The following is a 17,749-nucleotide window of genomic DNA, read 5'->3' as shown; positions in this document are numbered from 1 at the left end:
TCAGGTACTGCTAGCCACTGAGCCAAAGAACCATGGAGTTCAGCATGGGCTTGGTGCCTGAGGATTTTATCCTGCTTTTTACGAGTTTAGCATTTCTTTACCCTCTCAGCTCAAGCAAGCCAAGCAATATGTTGAAAAGAAGGCTGGTGGCTCTGGTACCCTGTCTGCACTAGTAGTTTTTCTGGCAGAAGTGAGTGTGGTGCTAGGGTTGATTGTAGGAGATGTTGCCAAAGACAGCAGTGCCATGAAAGCTGTTTTGCTTCTCCCTGCCTACTGTCCTCCCTCTTCCACTGGTCTCCATCATTAGCTGCCTTGCATTAGATTCCATTTGTTATGGAGCTCCCTTGTCACTAAGGTTCTACAGGAGATCATGAATATCTAGGAGCTGGAGAAGACTTGGAGAAACAGCTGCCTGCTGGACCTTGCCCGACTGTGGCTTTAACAGGAAAACCTGTAGGGACTAAATATGGGAGAATCCAGGACCATTACCCTTGTGTCAGGTCATGAGGACCAGCCCAGAAGCATTTGTGATGTTTCTCTCTCAAGTCACTCTCCAGATGGTGGGCTCCCAGCTCAGCCTCTCTAGGAGAGCTTTACTGATATCTGTAACTCATCACTTTCTCCTGGCAGCCAAGGACTGCCAGGGATTTCATTAAGCAGAAATGAAGGTTCAGGTCCTTGAGAGCAAAGTAACTGAGTCAGTAGGGAGGTACCATCACTGCCCTGAGTTTTGTTTGCAGGAACAGCCTCATCAAATAGTGTTTGTGGGCAGAGACCCTAAGTAGAGCTGTTAAATTGCCAACCTACCCACTAGTTTATTCTGCAGCAGAAATACAAGCGTGCCTGGACCAACCCCCAGAACTCAACTCTGAACTCCTCTCTCATTCTGTCAGAATTCCCAGCTTGTTTTGAAAATGGCATTTATTTCTGTTAAATTGCAAAAGAGTTGGATGCAGCCTGCTAGTTGTGTTTTGCCTCTTCTTCTTTGTGCAGCGAATTTTGTTCATTTGCTTTACATGCCTCAAGTTGCTGTAATGCTGCTGGGAAAGTAATTGCCTTGCACTTTCTCTTTCTGATGCCCACGGGTGACTGTGGGGGACTCCTCCCTGGGCACAGTGCAGAGTTAAAAGCCCAGCTTTTGCTGCCTTGCTTAAGACCTGGTTTTTTTTTTTTTTTTTTTTTTTTTTTTTTTTTTTTTTTTTTTGTCAGCTGCCTGTTATATCAATCACAGAGCTGGGATCTATTTATAGGTTGGGACTCGGAGTACTGTGTCCTAGTCACAAAGAGAGGCAGAGACGCAGAGGGGACTGTCGGCTGGTGCAGGCAGAACCAAAAGATATTTAATCAGCAATTAGAAACACCTCAGGGCAAGGGAAATTCTACTCCAGCCTCGAGCCTCATCTCTCAGCCTGCAGCATGTAAGTAGTGAACTTCTATCTTTTATTGCGTTTATGGGCTTGTGTTTGGTTTATTTTGTTTTGTTTTGTTTTTGTTTTTTGAATCCAAGCCTTGCTCTGCACAAATCCTTTTATCTGGGCTGGAAATTATGGCAGCATCTTGATATAGTTAAAGGTGATAATTTTTTATTTTTTTTTTTGATTTTCGCTCTGTCAAAGGAAGGTCAGTGCGACCCACAAGGAGAGGAGTTGGTTCAGAACTTTGTAGAAATCGGGCGGTTTCTCTGTTCGAGCGTGGCTTTTTTTTTCCTCCTCTGGAAATAAGTAAATGAAAGTTTGTGTGGAACGGTTTTGTTTTGGGAATAGAAACAGTCAGGTTTGCTGGCATTCCACAAAGGTCAATGTATAACGTAACTCTGCTTAAGGGCTTACCAAGGACAGGTGCTATTTATCCCAGGCTGGTAAAGGCAAACCTGGAAACTTTAGCAGTCCTGTCTTAAAAGAACCAAAACCCCAAACCCAATACCCCCCCCCAGCTGCATAACCAGTCTTTTCTTATCAGACACATGTAATGAAATTTTGCTTTTACTGAAGGCATTTATCACTGAGCAGCTGATGTTCCTTTAATTTTAAAAGTCCCAAAGCAGCTGAAGTATCTTCGATGGCAAAAGAGGGGTGCAAGTCTTTGCAAAGTTGGCACGGTGATAATCAAAGAAGGAACTTACTCTCTCATCACCAACAAGATATTTGCTTTAAAGCAGCCAAGATGTTAAATGTTTGAACAATGATATATTTTTGGAGTATTTTTATTAACAGGAATACAAAGAGAGGGAGAACAATAATTAGTCAGAAATTGGTTTTTATTAATAGCTGTTAGTAGAAACATAAAGAGAGGGAGACTCTGAATTTTTTTGTTAATAGCTTTTAGTATAATATTTTTTGTCAAAATATAAAGGGTTTTTCTTATTTCATAGTTTTGCTTCAGAGGTTTGTATTACATCTTTTTACAAAATTTAAGGTTAATATTTATTTCTAAGTATAGGGAAATAACCTTCCTATGTCTATCCTCCAAAACCTTAATATTACAATTTTAATTTTGGTATGTCAAGTTCTTTAGCATAATTTTTTTCACTAAATGCATGGTCTGGAAAACTTTTCCTCCACCCACAATTTACCATTTTTGAAGGTAGCAACAAATAAAATGAAGCTAAACTTAAAATAATTTGGAGGAAAGTGTGTCTAATAAAAGCAGAATAATAAAATCAGAGCTGCCTCACAGTTAAAAGATCAGGTTCTGAGAAATACTTAATTAATTTTTGTGGATTGACTGTAGAAGGGTGACAAACAGGCTTCTTCTTTAGTTTTTTATTTTACATTTTTTCATTGTACATTTTATAATACTTAAAGGTTTTAGCTTAAGTACTAAGAATAAAAAACACTGACTACATATTAATGCTTTCTAAGTCTTTAACCATCGATATGAATATTCCATTATTCAGCTGCAATTCTGATATAAGGAAGGCTTTTAGGAGAATACTGATAAACCAGGTGAATTAATATGCCCAAATAATGCCCCAAAAGATCATTACAACACATTACCTGCTGTGAACCCTTTTTCTCACAAATAAATCAAAACTCGTTGTGGTCGTTGTCATAATATGAAGCTTCATTTTGATTATTAAAGCTTTTTGCTTTACTTAAAAATGAACATATTTAAATTATTTAGGTCCTTTTCTGTTTGTTTTGTCATGATATTACATTTATTACTTTTCTGTGATAATGCAACGTTATTTTTTAATAAAAGAAGAGCAGATTTTTCTGAAAAGCATCGAAGGACTAAAATTGCTGACTCTGTAACTAACAAAATCTGTCACATAGCTGGTAGTAGGTCCCACTAAAAATTAAAAACAAGAAACATCACTGAAAAAAAAATATTATTTTCTGCCCTATATGAAACCAATATGAGCATGACTATGCTTGGAAATTACTGCAAACCCCCCCCTCATTTGCCATACATTTTCATGGAAATCTGAGCATTTCCAAAGAAGCCTTCCAAGTATCAAGCTATACAAGATTCAGTCTTAAGAATTTGTTTGGACTAGTCTGTAGTTGTGTCCACATAATTGCCTGACTTTATCCTTCTCTTTCAACCACATGTGAGTATTTTGCCCTGTTACCTGCCATATCTTTTGATTACTGCTTTGGTAAAAAAAAAACCCCAAGCACCTACAGTCCTGTGGCATGATGATCAATGCTTTGTAGGACTGCTTTTATTTGGAGGGAAGGAGTTACCTGTGGTTAAAGGGAAGACCATTGCATTATGTAGTAGAAAGTGTTTGTTATTTGGTTTCTGCTTCACTAATGATTCACATTTTGTGGACTGAGCACCTATCAACCTCCAAACTGTCTTATTGTACATGATTTTTTTTTTTTTTTTTCATTCCTTAAAAAACCCAAAAAGCATCTTTTGTTTCGTCCCAGTTTATTTGTTTCTTTGGCTGCAAAGTAATGATTGACACGCAAATTCTCTTTTCCACGCCTCTCCTTTCATTGCTGAGTATGACATCTCTTGGGAATTATAAATAAAACCTGTGCCAGATCTGCTGCACAGGTGTCTGGAGTACAGCATGCTCAGGTGTCTCACTGTAAATCCCTGAGAATATGAAGTAAACACAAGCAGGATAAAAATACTCTTCCTGAAACAATTCTGTGTTTTGAAGGGCCTTCTGCATAAACCCCCCAAAGCCAGCAGCCAGTTATTAAAGACTGTGCAGCTATCCCTCTCTTACCTTTTTTATCGCTTTACCTGTACATCTGTCCATCTATTTCTCATCTATTTTTACATTTCATTATGCTGTGCTTGCTCTCCAGCTCTCTTCTTTTCCTTTCCTGAAGACACATTTCTATCTGGCACAGAAAATAAACTCAGATTGCGGGTAGTTATGTTAATCTAATTCAATCCTCTGTGGGCTAGGAGTGAAATTCTAATAGTGGAGCTGTTGAGGGCTTTTTTGTTAATGGCTTGGGGATTACATTGAGTTAAAGGCTCATTTCCTAATCAAACAGAGAGGGAGAGAGTGACTCCGAATATTTATGAGTCTCCCAGCGCGAGTTAAACATTGAACTCCAAAAGCAGGATTTCAGTGCTGCAAGAAAGAGTTAAAACCCCTCAGGGCTGCTGTGGAGAGGGAAAAAAAAAAAAAAAAAAAAAAAAAAAGGAAACCAGTTAAGCCATCAGCATTTTCAACTGCTGTATAACTTCAGTTTGAGAGAAAATAATCATCTCACGAGCTAAAATGGAAACTGTAGCAAGATATTTAAAACAAAGTCAAGTGATGCTTCAAAAAGGCTCTTCTTCAGTGAAGCAGGATGCACGCAGCGCATGCAGCCGCCTAACAGAAACTCCAAATAAATACTCTTCTAAATGAGAAGCATTGGAGGGTGGGTTGCCTTTTTATTATTAATGCCTGGAAGACACAATTTAATTTTTTAATGCTTTTTATTTTTTGTTTCTACTTAACTCTCGGGTCACCTTTTCTTTAAAAAAGAAAAAAAAATGGTATTATGGATGGGTCAATATCTAAATTGCCCTACTTCTGTTACCTTTCGAGGCATTTTTTTCTGTCCTTCAGTTTAGCTGGAGTCTTGCATCAAATAGTCTAGTTGAAGAACTGCATTTGCTGTGACAGGAATGATTGACCAAATTAATGCCTGATTGCTTTTGTGATGAGTTCATCATACATGCGTGGGCAGCTTGAGCAGACCTTTCTGTTGCTGGAAAAGAGCAGGCCTGCCTGCCTGCAGCAAGCCCAGGACCTCTGTGTTGCTAAGGCCTCTGTGTAAGCTTTTTTGCTCTGAGTTAGGACATAGAAAATTTGTTTGCAGCAGGTGAACTGCACAAAATCAAGACTGCGCTATGATCCCGCCTCTCTTCTGAAAGCAGCTCCTGGAAAAGAAAGGGGATACAAACCTGTTGTTTTCTGACACATGGCCAAGTCATATCTCTGTGTTCCTCAGTTTCCCTGTTTGTAAAATGATATGTGACTCCCATCAAAATGACTCCAAGATCTACAAAGTGCAAGATCTTTAAATCCCAAGTGGCTGATTTGCTCATGGGAAAAACTGCGAATCACTGACAAAAGTGCATAGCTAACAACAAGAGGGTTTATGCTGGGAACAAGAGTTGCCCCCCTTCACTTTATTTATTGTTGTTGTTTGGTAGGGGTTTTGGTTTGTTTGGTTGCAGTTTTTTAGTGCATTTTGTGCTAGCCACCAATAAGGTTTTCTGATTTTGGCATAACTAGCAAATAGAAGACTAACTTACTTCTGGTGTAATATTCACTGGTGATGTCCTATACACTAGGTCTGAGTTTAGACTTAGTGACCCTTGCTGAGATGAAGCTCCACTCAAAAGTGGTAAATTCTGGCTAAAAAAGTAAGCCACTGTTTCATCTGGAGCCGTGTGTATCAATGGTCATCCTGTATGCACCAAACTTGGCATTTTTGCTGACATGTCTATCTGGATGTAGCACCTTGAGGTAAGATTTGGCATCTTGCCCTAGTTTTAAAATTATTTAAAACTGCGACCTGATGTGAATGCCTGAGGCCCCTTTCTCTTTGTGCTCTGTGCCTGGACCTGCTGAGGAGAGCACCATCAGCTCGAGTGTACTTCATTAAATGCATTTGAAAAACATATTCATTTTGTTCTTTCCCTCTAATCACTGGAATCTACAGCAGATCACTTTGAAACAGAAGCTTTCTGTGGCTGAGGTGAAAACTGTGTAACATTTTTTTTTTTCCTGCCTTCTCTTTCCCATTGCAGTTTCCTTTCTTTTTGCCTCAACCTTTTCCTCTCCTGCACTATTCTGCTGTGGCCAGTTTATACTTAGATTAGCAGTTTATACTTAGATTTCCCCTGCTGACCTTTCAGGTAAAATACACTTCTTTCTCCTCTTGTTGTCCTTTCCAGTGCTATGCTGAATCTTATGAATGACTTGCTTCTGTTTGCCTGGCATGGATATAGTTTATGAAGGACTGGAAAATTGAAAAGTGTTCTTCAACTTTCCCAAGAAAGCTACTGTGTTTTTGCATGCTACAACTACTTAAAAAAATATAGTAGTATAGGAATTTCAAGGAAGGAAATACTGCAGCTCTAAAACTTTAAAGGACATAGTTTAGTCGACATGATGCCTTCAAAATAACACCAGTTTTAAAGTTTCAGCACTCTTGAAAATCTCTAGAAAAAGTGCTGCACCTTTAGGGGAATTTCCTTTCTTTTGGAGGGATGAATCTTGCAACTAAATCTTGCTGTTTGGATACTGGAGAGCATATGCCTAGCATATACAAGAAGGAAGCATAAGTGGCTATTTTTATTCATTAAGGAGTTGCTGCCCTTTCCTTTCCCTCAGCCATGTGAGATGCGAATGATCCTGCTCACAAGAGTTTCACGCTGCTCTCCGAATGGATTCTCTTTTTCTTCATAATCATGTTTGCTGGATCAGCAGGAAATATATTCCACAAGTTCTTCCCCCAGTCTTCTGTGATCACCTCTTTGCAATAGGCCCCAACAAATGATGTAGCTGTGCACGAAAATAGGCATTTAATTGACATCCCCCTAAAGCTCACAGGACCTAGAGGGTAACTTTCTGGGTGAGAAGAGACTATGTCTGCCACCAGGCTTGCCTTTCTTTTTGTTTGCTTTTTCATTCATCCTTAGAGGTGTTTTTTTTCTCCACAGGCTTCCTGGACTATTTAAAATTGCAGTTATTGTCACTGGCAGATGTTTCTACTTCTTCCCTTTAAATAAGAAATTCTTTCCTGTTGCATCATGTCCCCATGGCCTGGTACAGGGGGTTTCAACCTTTCCCTGTTGACGATGTGAACTCAAGTAGATTGGTGAAGAGTTCACGTGAATAGGATTTTCTCAGTCATACTTTTTTTTGATCTACAGTCTGTAGCACTGAGAGTGTGGCAACACTCAAGTTATAAATATTGGTGAGTGCTATCTTTGCATGGGAGAGGGAGACAAGGATTTTCTGAGTGCAGCATTGGCTAGGAAGATATTACTTGCATCAGCATCCTCTCTAATGCTCAGAAAGACATTTGAGGAGCCTATCTCAAGTCCCACTGCTTTTTAGGTGGAAACTGCTGTGTACAGCTTTATGCATGTTCATGCCAGTCTTTAGACCAAGCTGTTTCTGTCACTGCTGTTCTTCAATTCTAGCTCTAATAGGCTTCTTGTTCAGTTCAAGATGAGCCTTTTCACTGATGCAATGTGTTTTGCCCATCTCTTAACTGGGTTCCTGCTTCCCCGTTTTCAATTGTCTATGGAGAATTGCACGATCCCAGCAAAACAGTTTGTGTTACTGCAGGCTTTGAGTATGGCCCTGTTTTGCCCCCATAATCTCGATTCCCCTTTTCACATTGCAGGTAATAACATGATTCTTCCATTCTTCCTGAGCTTTTTTTCCCCATCCTTCTTACTCTCTTTTTGCTACACAGGATTGAACCTCACTTTTATGTGTCTCTAAACAGGCTCTACTCATTTGACTCTCTGTAATGACTGTTCATCTGGTGCCCTGGGACTGCCTTATCCTCCCTGCACAGAGGAGTAGCTTGGGATAGAGAGCTGCAGTTTCTTTGGGCCCTCTGTCCTGTACAGTGGCATCAGATGTGAGGATGCCTCCATGTGCTCCATGAATATATAGACATGTTACTACTGTGCTGAAGTGATGGGCTATACCTCTTGGTAATACCTTGTTGACCTGGATACAGCAGTTCTAGCTCTGTAATCTCTCCTGGCACATGGGTTTGGGAAATGTGTGTTTAAGGAGGGCAGAATTAATGGGGCTGCTGCAATGTTTGGGAAGAGTTAAATGACGGGGGATGAGAGTCACAGCTTCTCCTGGGGAATAAGGACTAGCCAGAAGAATTGATTGTCTTGGCTTATTGATCCTTCAGGAAACAGCACTGAAGTGATAATGCTGTTCCTGCCACTTTGAGGCACTTTGTACCAGCAACAACCTCTGTTTACCTAGGATAGTGCAAAGGAAGAGCTGCACTGTTGGTAACTCATTCCAGAAAAAAACCATGCTGGGCATTTTGAGTTTGCCACTCAAACTGTCTGCTCCCAGGGAGATGTGACTGAGCTCAGAACCTGTTTGTCTTTTGTAGTGCTTAATGGAGATTGGCTGGCTGCAAATGGTAGCTTATTGATTGCCAAACTGAGTCTTTCTGGCAGTGTCTTGGTCTGAAGCATTGGTTGGATTAGATGGTCTTTAGAGTCCCTTCCAACCCAAACTGTTCTGTGACTCTACAAAGCCTCAGGCTGTCGTGTCACAGGATCTCTCCCATCTCTTCCCTTCACCTTTCTGGTCAATTGGCAGTCACCACTCACTTGGTCTTGCTTGTAGCTTGAACCAGGGTGGTCGAAGTGCTTTTTATCCTGTGATCCCAATGCCAGCTCCTAGCCAGGAGCCAGCCCACCTGTGTAGGCTGATGGGACGTGGATGATGAAACATCCCACCTCCTTTGCACTGAAGCACCAGACCTTCCCTGAGAAGTCAGGTCTGTCTTTCTGGCCTCAGGATGGCAGAAGGAGAAACACCCACCTGCTGCAGGGGCTGCTGGAGGAGCAGTGCTTTTTGTCACTCAGCTACACCACCCCTGTGGGTGCACAAAACTTATTCCAGGAGCACAGCACTGCAGAATGTCATCTCTGAGCATCTGTTGGGTGCTTCTACAACCAGGGGCCTGGAGGCCCTGAAGTGGAGTCCCTGTCTGGGCTCTCAGTTGTCCTTGTAGCACAGTGGGCTGGGGAAGCCCTTAAACTCTTGCCCCTGAGGCATCAGTTGCAAGCAGCTGATGAACTGAGCTTGGCTCACACAGTTAGCTGGACCACTGCTAGTAACAAGTTTTAGACTTCCACCTGTAGAAATAAATGGGCATATTGCTCATGATGGTCCCTATCTCCTTTCGTCTCTGTTTTATACTTCAACATGATTTCCACCATCTCTTTTTGGATGTGATGTGTTTTGAGGAATCTCAGGCAGGTCTCTGCAGCTTCCCATAGCAAGGTCAGAAGACCAAGAAATCTTGGGACCACTTGGACCATGTTGCAAAATCTTGCACAAAGCTAGGAGGGCCAAAATGCTATTGTAAAATGCTTCATGGTTGAGTCAGGCCAGCTTCTATATAGAGATATGCAAATAAAGTACAGAGCCATTTAATTACCCTGCATATCATTTCTATACATCCTCTGATGTTGCCAACAACTTTATTGCAGCACTTGATGTTTGACTTTACATCTCAACCATGTGAAACAAGATGATGAGAAAAATTGCAGGTTTTTTTTTTAAAGAAGAAAAGTGTCTATACCACAGGGTTTCAGGGAACAACTAAAAAGCAATGCCAGTTATATTCTTAAAAAAAAGGAGAGATGATATTAATAACCACCAATGCATAATGGAATACATAATTATGTTTATTTTGGGACTTGATCAGTAGCTGAACATTTGAGGCTCACAATAATGAATTTAATACAGTATGCAACATATGTTATGTAATGTAAAATTATTATCTACTACTTAATAAATCTCATGCTGTGACTGTTCTACTTCTTAACTAGCTCTCAGACTATAGTGAGGAGTTCTACTGGCAGCTTTGGATGTTGCTTCTCTTTTGCTCTTGTAATTTGTATCATGACACATTCCCTACAGCCAGGGCTGCTGCATTTAGCCTTGAGACAGCTTCTGTCTTAAAGAGCTTCCAGTTTGACTGTGGCCCTAGTAGTCTCTTGTTTTGAATCAGTCATGAAGTCTGTGGCTACAGGAAAGAGGAGGGACACTGAGATGGGAATTTGTGGTAATATATTGCTGAAACTGTGGCTTCTTGGGAGTACAGGTGGCTTTGCTTGATAGAGACTTAACAAAAAGATATCAAAAAGAGCATAGGCCTATATTTTCCTCTGTAACACTCATCTAATTCTTTACTTTGCAAAATTAGCACCTCCACTTTCTTAGCAAAGAAGAGAGCTCTGCTACATCTTCTCAGTGTCATTACATACATGCGTCTTTTGCTTACATTTTTTCAATGAGGTAGTCATCATTCTGTTTAAAAAGTGCTTTAAATAAAACAAATGAAATATCGTATCGCAAAATTAGTTTTTTTCTGTGTCATTCATTGACAAAGTTATGGATGTATTCAAAAACACGTCTCCATAAAGGCATTTATTTGGCATGTGGACTTATTAGTGGCAAGTGCATGTTATGGTCTAGAGGAGACTGTCTAAGCCACAGGATGTCAACATACTGAATATGAGGTCTGCAAAGGTCCAACAAAGTCAGGAATAGGGGCAAAACTCTCTCTATAGTCTTTCCCTGAGCACATGTTCATGTTTGATATCAGAGGTAGAATATGGGACTAAGTCACATCTTAACTTGAGTTACTGTAGCTCTGCTTATAACTTTTCTTGCAACTGGATTCAAGGTTGACACTTTTTGCATTTAGTTGTTTACATGATACTCTGTCACAGATCTGTAGAATCTATATCTTGGGATATCCAATCTTGTTTACCCTGAATGTTCTTCTCCTGCTGTAGGCAGCATTTCTAGAGCTGCTAAAGTCCCTAGCATAGAAAAGCTGTGCCAATTTGAGAGCAGCAATGAAGAGAAGACTGCAGCCATGGAGCAAGACTGAGCTAAGCAGAAATGACTCTTCCTGAAATTACTCTTTCTGCATGGTACTGTGTTCCTTTCCACTTACATGGTTCTTGAGGTAACATTTTCAGGGCAGAAGTTATGCCCAAAGAGAAAGAGGCCGTGGGTCAGAGGACCCTTTGAGCTATTTATGTTTGAGACCACCTTATGCAGCAGCTGAGAGTTTGTTTCAATGTATTACATCCTTTGCTCTGTAAGGCTGAGCTGTGCAGAAGGTTTAGTCACCTGATGGGTTTTGGTTCGGTGGCATGTTGAGGCAGAGGAGCTTTGCATTGCTGTATCATCAGCTGGTGAAGGTTTCTTGAAGCAAATGGTCACTAAATTAGAACAGCCAGCAGCAGGGCCTTTGTCTTGATGCTACTTGTTCCTTGTAACTTTGTCAATGGCTTCTGGCTTCGACTTTCCCATCTGTGAGTGAAGTGATATGCCCTCTACAGCTTCTTTCTGCAGTGCAGCACATGGAAACACCTTCCCAGGTTTCCCAGGTTTTTTCCTTCCAGAGGAGAAAATTGGACAAGAAGAGGAATTTTTTTCTTTTAAGATAAGAGTGTGCTGTGAGAAAGAGGAAGGACCACAAACATCTTGCCCTCAGTGATTATGGAGTGGAGCATGCTTCTTGTACAACACCTATCCTGTGAGCCCAGAGCACTGAAGATGTGCCCTCTAACCCGCTGAAAACTGTGGCTTGGTGTTTTGGCTTTTTTTTTTTTCCCCAGGATTTCTTGGGCTTTTACCAGTGCTGCCATCTGTAAATCTGTAATTGTAAACCTGTGTAAACTTGGAAGCTCATGTAGTCTCATGCAGTTCTGCTGCTGTGTGTCTTCAGGGAAATGTGAAATGCCTTGGGGCTTCTGAGCACATTTACTTTCATGGGCCAGAATTCACCTCTGTGGTGAGAGGATAGTTGTGCATTACTTTTTGGGAGCTGGAAGAGGCCAGGGAAGGGGCAGCAGTGCTTCACATCCTGCTTCACACGTAGATTGTAATTTTTTGCATTTTTCAATACTTTGCACTGGTAGGTACTGATGTGCATGGGAACCAACCCAAAATCTTTTACACTGAAGTCTTGATAAGCCCTCAGACTGGGAAAACTTGTGACAGGCTTGAAGTGTTGGGGAATTGGGGAACCATGCTAGGTTAAGCTCTCCAACCCAGCCAGAAATATTCCAAATTTTTTTTTTTTTTTTTTTTTTTTTTTTTTTTTTTAGCCCACCAATAACGTGGGGCAATTATGTGGCTATGAAGAACGATTTGATATTGTACAAACATTTTTTGTATCATTTTCTATTTAAAAGCAGAGCTAAGCAGGAATTTATGCTCCTGGTTTCCCATTCATCTGGGAAATGCTGCAACTTCCGTAAAGGCACGTTTCTGTGGAGAGGACTGGAGCTGCTAATTTGATGTAGGAGTTTATTTCTGGAATGCAGCAGTGTTTCACCAACGGAGCAGCTGTCCTGGAAACACTTACCACATGGGGTCATTTTCCTCTCTGTGTGTAATCAACAAAGCCACCCCAGTTAATCTGAATCCTTTTAAGTCTCCTAAACTAGACCATGGGGAGTGCACAGAGATCTACAGGACTCTGACCTCCTTCACTTCCTTCTTCTATCATCAGGGAAGAAAAAACAGTCCCATACTTAAATGTCCCTTAAAGGGGAAGCCTATAACTTCTTCTGAGTATGGAAAACTGTTTCTTTACAGTAACATGCCACTGATTTGGTGGGGAGGTGTTGGTCCTCCGTTTTCTATGTGTGTTTTGTGAGAATAGCTACAAATCTCCTCAGTTTACCAAATGTTCCAGGTTGTGAGATTACAAGAGTCAGAGGTGGAAAAGCCTCTTGGGTTGTTTCATTCTTTTTGTTCTCTTTGATTTGCTTTCCTTCCACCCCTGTTCACTTCTGAGATGACAGTTGTGCAGGTAAATTCCTTCTACTACAAGAGAAATTTTCATAGCTAAACAGTTGAAGTGATTTCCTATTTTTTTTTTCTTCTCCCTAGTTCTCTCTCATGTTCCTTCCTCACTGTTTCCACTCTTTGATACTTTTTGGAATTAAGTCTTGTCTCTAAATGCTCTTTGCCTCCAGTAGACTCTATGGGGTTGTTTTTTTGCCTCCTGCTACAACCTTGCAACAATCCCTTGAACTGATGTACAATCTTCATTGTGACTCTATGAAGAATGCTTTACTCTTTGAGTTTAGTGACTCCTTTCTCTATTTTAAACCTGTCTTCAAGGCCAGCCAAAGGTAGCAGCTCTTTTTGTGTAGGAGGACATTCTCTCTCAAGCCTGGACCACCTTTTCAAGAGGCTACCACCTGGCAAGTCCTGCACCTGTGGTCTGGGCCAGCCTTGCTGCAGCCTTCACTGGTGCACCATTGGAGCTCTGTGAGGGAAGTCTGCATCTGCCAGGATTCAGGGATGGCTTCTTCAGTCAGATACTTGAAAGTGAGACCACAAATTACTTTGATGGTTGCTGTCTTCTCTTTCGCCGAGCTATGCTAATGTGGCTTTTCAGATGATTAAGTATGACTTGGGCTTCCTAAAAATTAACAGTATCATCAAGGACTTTTGCTCCTACAATGAGCTGTTTCAGAAAACGGTTTCGAAAGACACCTCACTGAATTCAGCCAGAGTATTTATTAGTTTCACTTCAGAGTAAAGAAAACTCAAAAAAATATTCAATAAATGTAAAAGTTATTTTTCCTAAGTTCTTTGCCTTTCCTGATGAGGCAAACATAATTTGTACCTGGTCCTCCTTATGGAAAGATAGAATCCAGAAGGATAAAAAGGCTGGTGTGATGCCTTTAGAGAAAAGGCAATATAACTTTTCCTTGCTGAGAGCCCAGGGGCAGTAAGTTGTAGTAGGAAAGCGAGGTTGATGTTTGAGAGATGTTGCAGAGGGAAGAGGTGATCAGGTTCTGAACACAGCCTGCAATGACGCAAATCAGAGGGAGCTGGAGAACAACAGTGTGTGCCTTGAGAAGCCTTCAGCGGGCAATAAGGTACTAAATAAACATGTCATGGAGAAGAATAGAACAGTGTTTCTCCCAGTACTATGGAAGAGTCTGAGTGAAATGATGGATTTGTTTTATCTGTTAAAAGTAGAGCCATGTTTAGTTAGCCAGAATATGGGAGAAACTGGAAGAACAGTTTTTTCTCTCTTGTTTAGGAGCATGTGTTAGAGCAGAGTTTTCAGCTTGACTTCAGTGCACCCACACTGAAAATGAGTACTGCATACTGTAGGCAAACCTTGATAGCAAGGCAAACATATTGGGCTTGACTGATTGACAAGCAGCTCTCTTCACCCTTTTGTAACCATGATGTGATGAATTTATAGTATTTGTTCTCATTGGCAACTTGCTCTATGAAGCTTGAACTAAAATTCAAAACAGTGAAAGAGATTTAAAAAAATTAAATCTCATTTTTCTCACCTCTAACCAACCCAAAGGTTATTGTATTCAAGCCATGGACAAATTTAACTGACCACTTTTCCTGTTTAAGATTTGTGCACTGCACAGTATTTGCTATTAGCCTTTACCCATTCTTTGTATATGTTTTATACTTTCAGGTAGATAAAGCATATGTCCTCTGGAAAAAAAAAGTGTAATTTTTCATAGCTGGATTACTATAATGTAAAAGAAACTGCCTTAAGAAAGCCATATATGACTTGTCTCCATTGAAGCTTATTGGGAACTAACAAGTACTGGACAAACAGCTCAAACACTCAGTGAACAGCTTTGGCAAAGCAGAAGCTGTGTTTGAGCACTTGTCTTGTTTTCTACAACTCTTAAACAACCTGTGAACACTCTCAAGAGATTTTCAGGCAGACCTACACTACTCGTGTTTTAGGCCTAACTGAATTAAAATCTAAAATCCACCTAGTAAATCCTGCACTTGTCTGGGCAGTTTCTCAACATCTTCTACAGAGACGTACAATCTTGATTTAGAGACATTGTGTTAGAAGAACCAGCATGCCTCATGACAAGTGGTCCCAGTGGCTGCTTCTGGCTGTTTAAAAATGTCTTTACAGCAAAGTGAAATTTGTCTAGTTTCGGATACCAAGAGTAATCTTGTCTTATATTCTTTTAAAGCTAGATTAAAGAACTTTCCATGATTAAATTTTCCCCCGCTTACAATTAGATCAGGTCAACCCTTAGCCTATTCTTGGAATTAAATTTATTATGCTTCTCAGATCTGTCATTGGATAGGTTTTGTTTCAAGCAGGTGTAAGTTTGACAGCATCATGTGTTTCAGTTCAGTAACTTATGTCTTTCAATCTCATTCTGTCTCAACTATGTCATCATTTATCTACACAAATGGGGACATTTTCAAAGAAAAATACCCCATATATGGATGCTTTTAAGAAACCCTTTGACACTGCTAATGGTTTCACAACTTTCACAACTGCTGCATGTCACATGCTATATACAGGTATTTGTGTTCAGCTGGACTTCCAGTAATCCTGCATGTGGTGGGTTTGAATTAAGCTAACCTTTTGGAATTTTTAACCCAGACCAGCTCCTCAATCTGAGCTGTACAGACCTGTGTTAACACTCAAAGGAGGCAGGACAAATGTGACTCAGTTGAGAAGGACAGTAGGAGCTCTGCTTTCTGCAAGAGGGCTGCATTAAGAGCTTATGTAGAGGGACTTCATTTGTCTACAATTGAATTTGTAAAAGTTAAACTCCTAAAGGAAACAAATAGGCAGGAACAATGTAGTTTATGCTCTGTGAATGTAACACATATTCAAATTAAGGGAAAATCTACACTTCTGCAGAGGGCAGGAAGAGATGTGATTTATTGGTAATTTAAAAGACAAAATCTTACACTTAAATCCACCAGAGAAAGAAATTCAATACACTCCAAAAGCTTTTGGGGTTTGCCCATACTCTATGTGCCAGAATGTGGTTGTGTTGATTCCGGAAAAATTTGGGGAAGAAATCCTGGTTTGGGTGATTTTATGTTCATACTTTCCAGGCTTTACACAGGAATGAATATTAAGGACACAATTACTTCAAGGAAGTTGGGCTCTGAAAGAACATGAGGCTAGAACCAGAAGCGTGTTACTAACATGAACATGAGGCTAGAACCAGAAGTGTGTTACTAAGGGCACAATAGAATCAGTCTAAGAAAGAATGGACTTTCTTCTCTCTTTCAGGACTTTAGAACATTTGATTACTTCTTCCAGCATGTCCCCCTGCCCTGCCTGCTGTAATGCCATGGCCACTTTCTTTCACCCCCTTTTCTAGGATATTTAGGCTAATCAGACCCTGTGAATGGATGTAGTGATGAGGCCTGTTCATCAGTCTCAAATACAGGTGGCCTGTCCATCCATAATTTTACCATGAGTTTTATTCCTCTTCTGTTAAATAAGAATTTGATTATTAAGAGTGCAATGGTAAGTGCTCTACCAAAGAATTCCTGAACCAATTGGTAGGTATATTGAATTGCTTGTACATTCAGATTAGTTGTATCCCTACAATGTAAATGCTTGGAAATCAAGGTAAAGAGGCTTCTTAGATCAGAGCAACACCTGCTGCAGTGAAATATACCTTTCTTTGTACTTTCTCTGACTGTGATTGATTGTGATATGGGCAATCCAAGACTTATGGAAATAACTTCTCAGCTGGTGCAAACTGGTACAGCTGCAGTGAAAGCAGATGGGTTCTGCCACTGTACACCACGTTACAGTTTGGCTTCTGGTGTCATTAAGTAGATGTTTCCTTGCTTTTAAGTGGTCAGGTTGTATGCATGCAGTAGGTAACTACAGGGTTGCCAGCAGCCTAAAACAACCCTGAGTATGGTTTTAGCACAGGGTTTTTTTACTTTCTGATTGCTTACCTACACAAGGGTATGAAATACTCCCATCAGGTAAGTGGGGGACAGGTGAAAACCGAATGAGAGAGTCTGGGGGAATGGTAGTGGCAGAGAATTCCCATCTTTTTTGGCAATTTAGCATGACAGGCCAAGGGAGCAGAGTGGGCAGGCTGCAAAGGCTGGCCTTTGCATGTGACTGGATTGTGCTGTGTGCAGGCAGGACACCAAGAAACAGTGAGGGCGTGTTCTGGTGAGATGTTCAGCTCTGGGCACCAGCAGCAAAAAAATGCAGAGAAAACTTGGAAGGTAGTAAGAGAAGAACAACAAAAATGATAGCAGAGCTGGAGGGATTGTTTTTATGAGGGAAGATCAAAAGAACTAAATATGTGAAGCTTGGCTAAGTGATGACTAAGAAGGGAATGTGAAAACTACCTACAACTGTTTGAAGGATATAAACACTAGAGGTGAGCAAACAGCGGGGACAAATAGTCTGTGAATTTGAAAGTAATTTTCAGTTCAGCTGTGTTTCTGCCTTTAGTGATCATTTTCTGTTTCTTGTGCTTTACTGAAAATATTTTCAGGGAATATCGCACTTGTATATTCAAATGCTTAGGTATCTGCAAAGGAATTCTAAAAATGTAAATTCAGTCTTTAAATTTGAAAGTTGCTTTAGCTTACATAAATCACTTAATGTATACCATAACACATTGCACTAATCAACAGTATGCAAATTTTTTGCATGGGGAGACAAATATATGGTTGAAAACTGCATTTTCAGTTTTAACATGATATTTTTATGCTCTCCTGATGCAATTAGTTAAC

The 17,749-nt window shown here is 40.4% G+C and overlaps 1 protein-coding gene across 1 annotated transcript in view; it reads left to right on the top strand.

Moving 5' to 3' along the window:
• The first annotated feature begins 1,185 nt into the window (after nt 1–1,185).
• Nucleotides 1,186–17,749, top strand: part of ESRRB (estrogen related receptor beta) — a 127,646-nt gene continuing 111,082 nt past the window's right edge. Inside the window, exon 1 of the mRNA XM_066322008.1 lies at nt 1,186–1,418. Within this exon, the coding sequence (XP_066178105.1) occupies nt 1,417–1,418 (2 nt within the window). The 5' untranslated portion in view covers nt 1,186–1,416. The remainder of the gene's footprint in view (nt 1,419–17,749) is intronic.

This window comes from Sylvia atricapilla, chromosome 6, assembly GCF_009819655.1.
Source record: "Sylvia atricapilla isolate bSylAtr1 chromosome 6, bSylAtr1.pri, whole genome shotgun sequence".
NCBI lineage: Eukaryota > Metazoa > Chordata > Aves > Passeriformes > Sylviidae > Sylvia > Sylvia atricapilla.
This window is presented reverse-complemented; position numbering and strand designations above follow the sequence as displayed.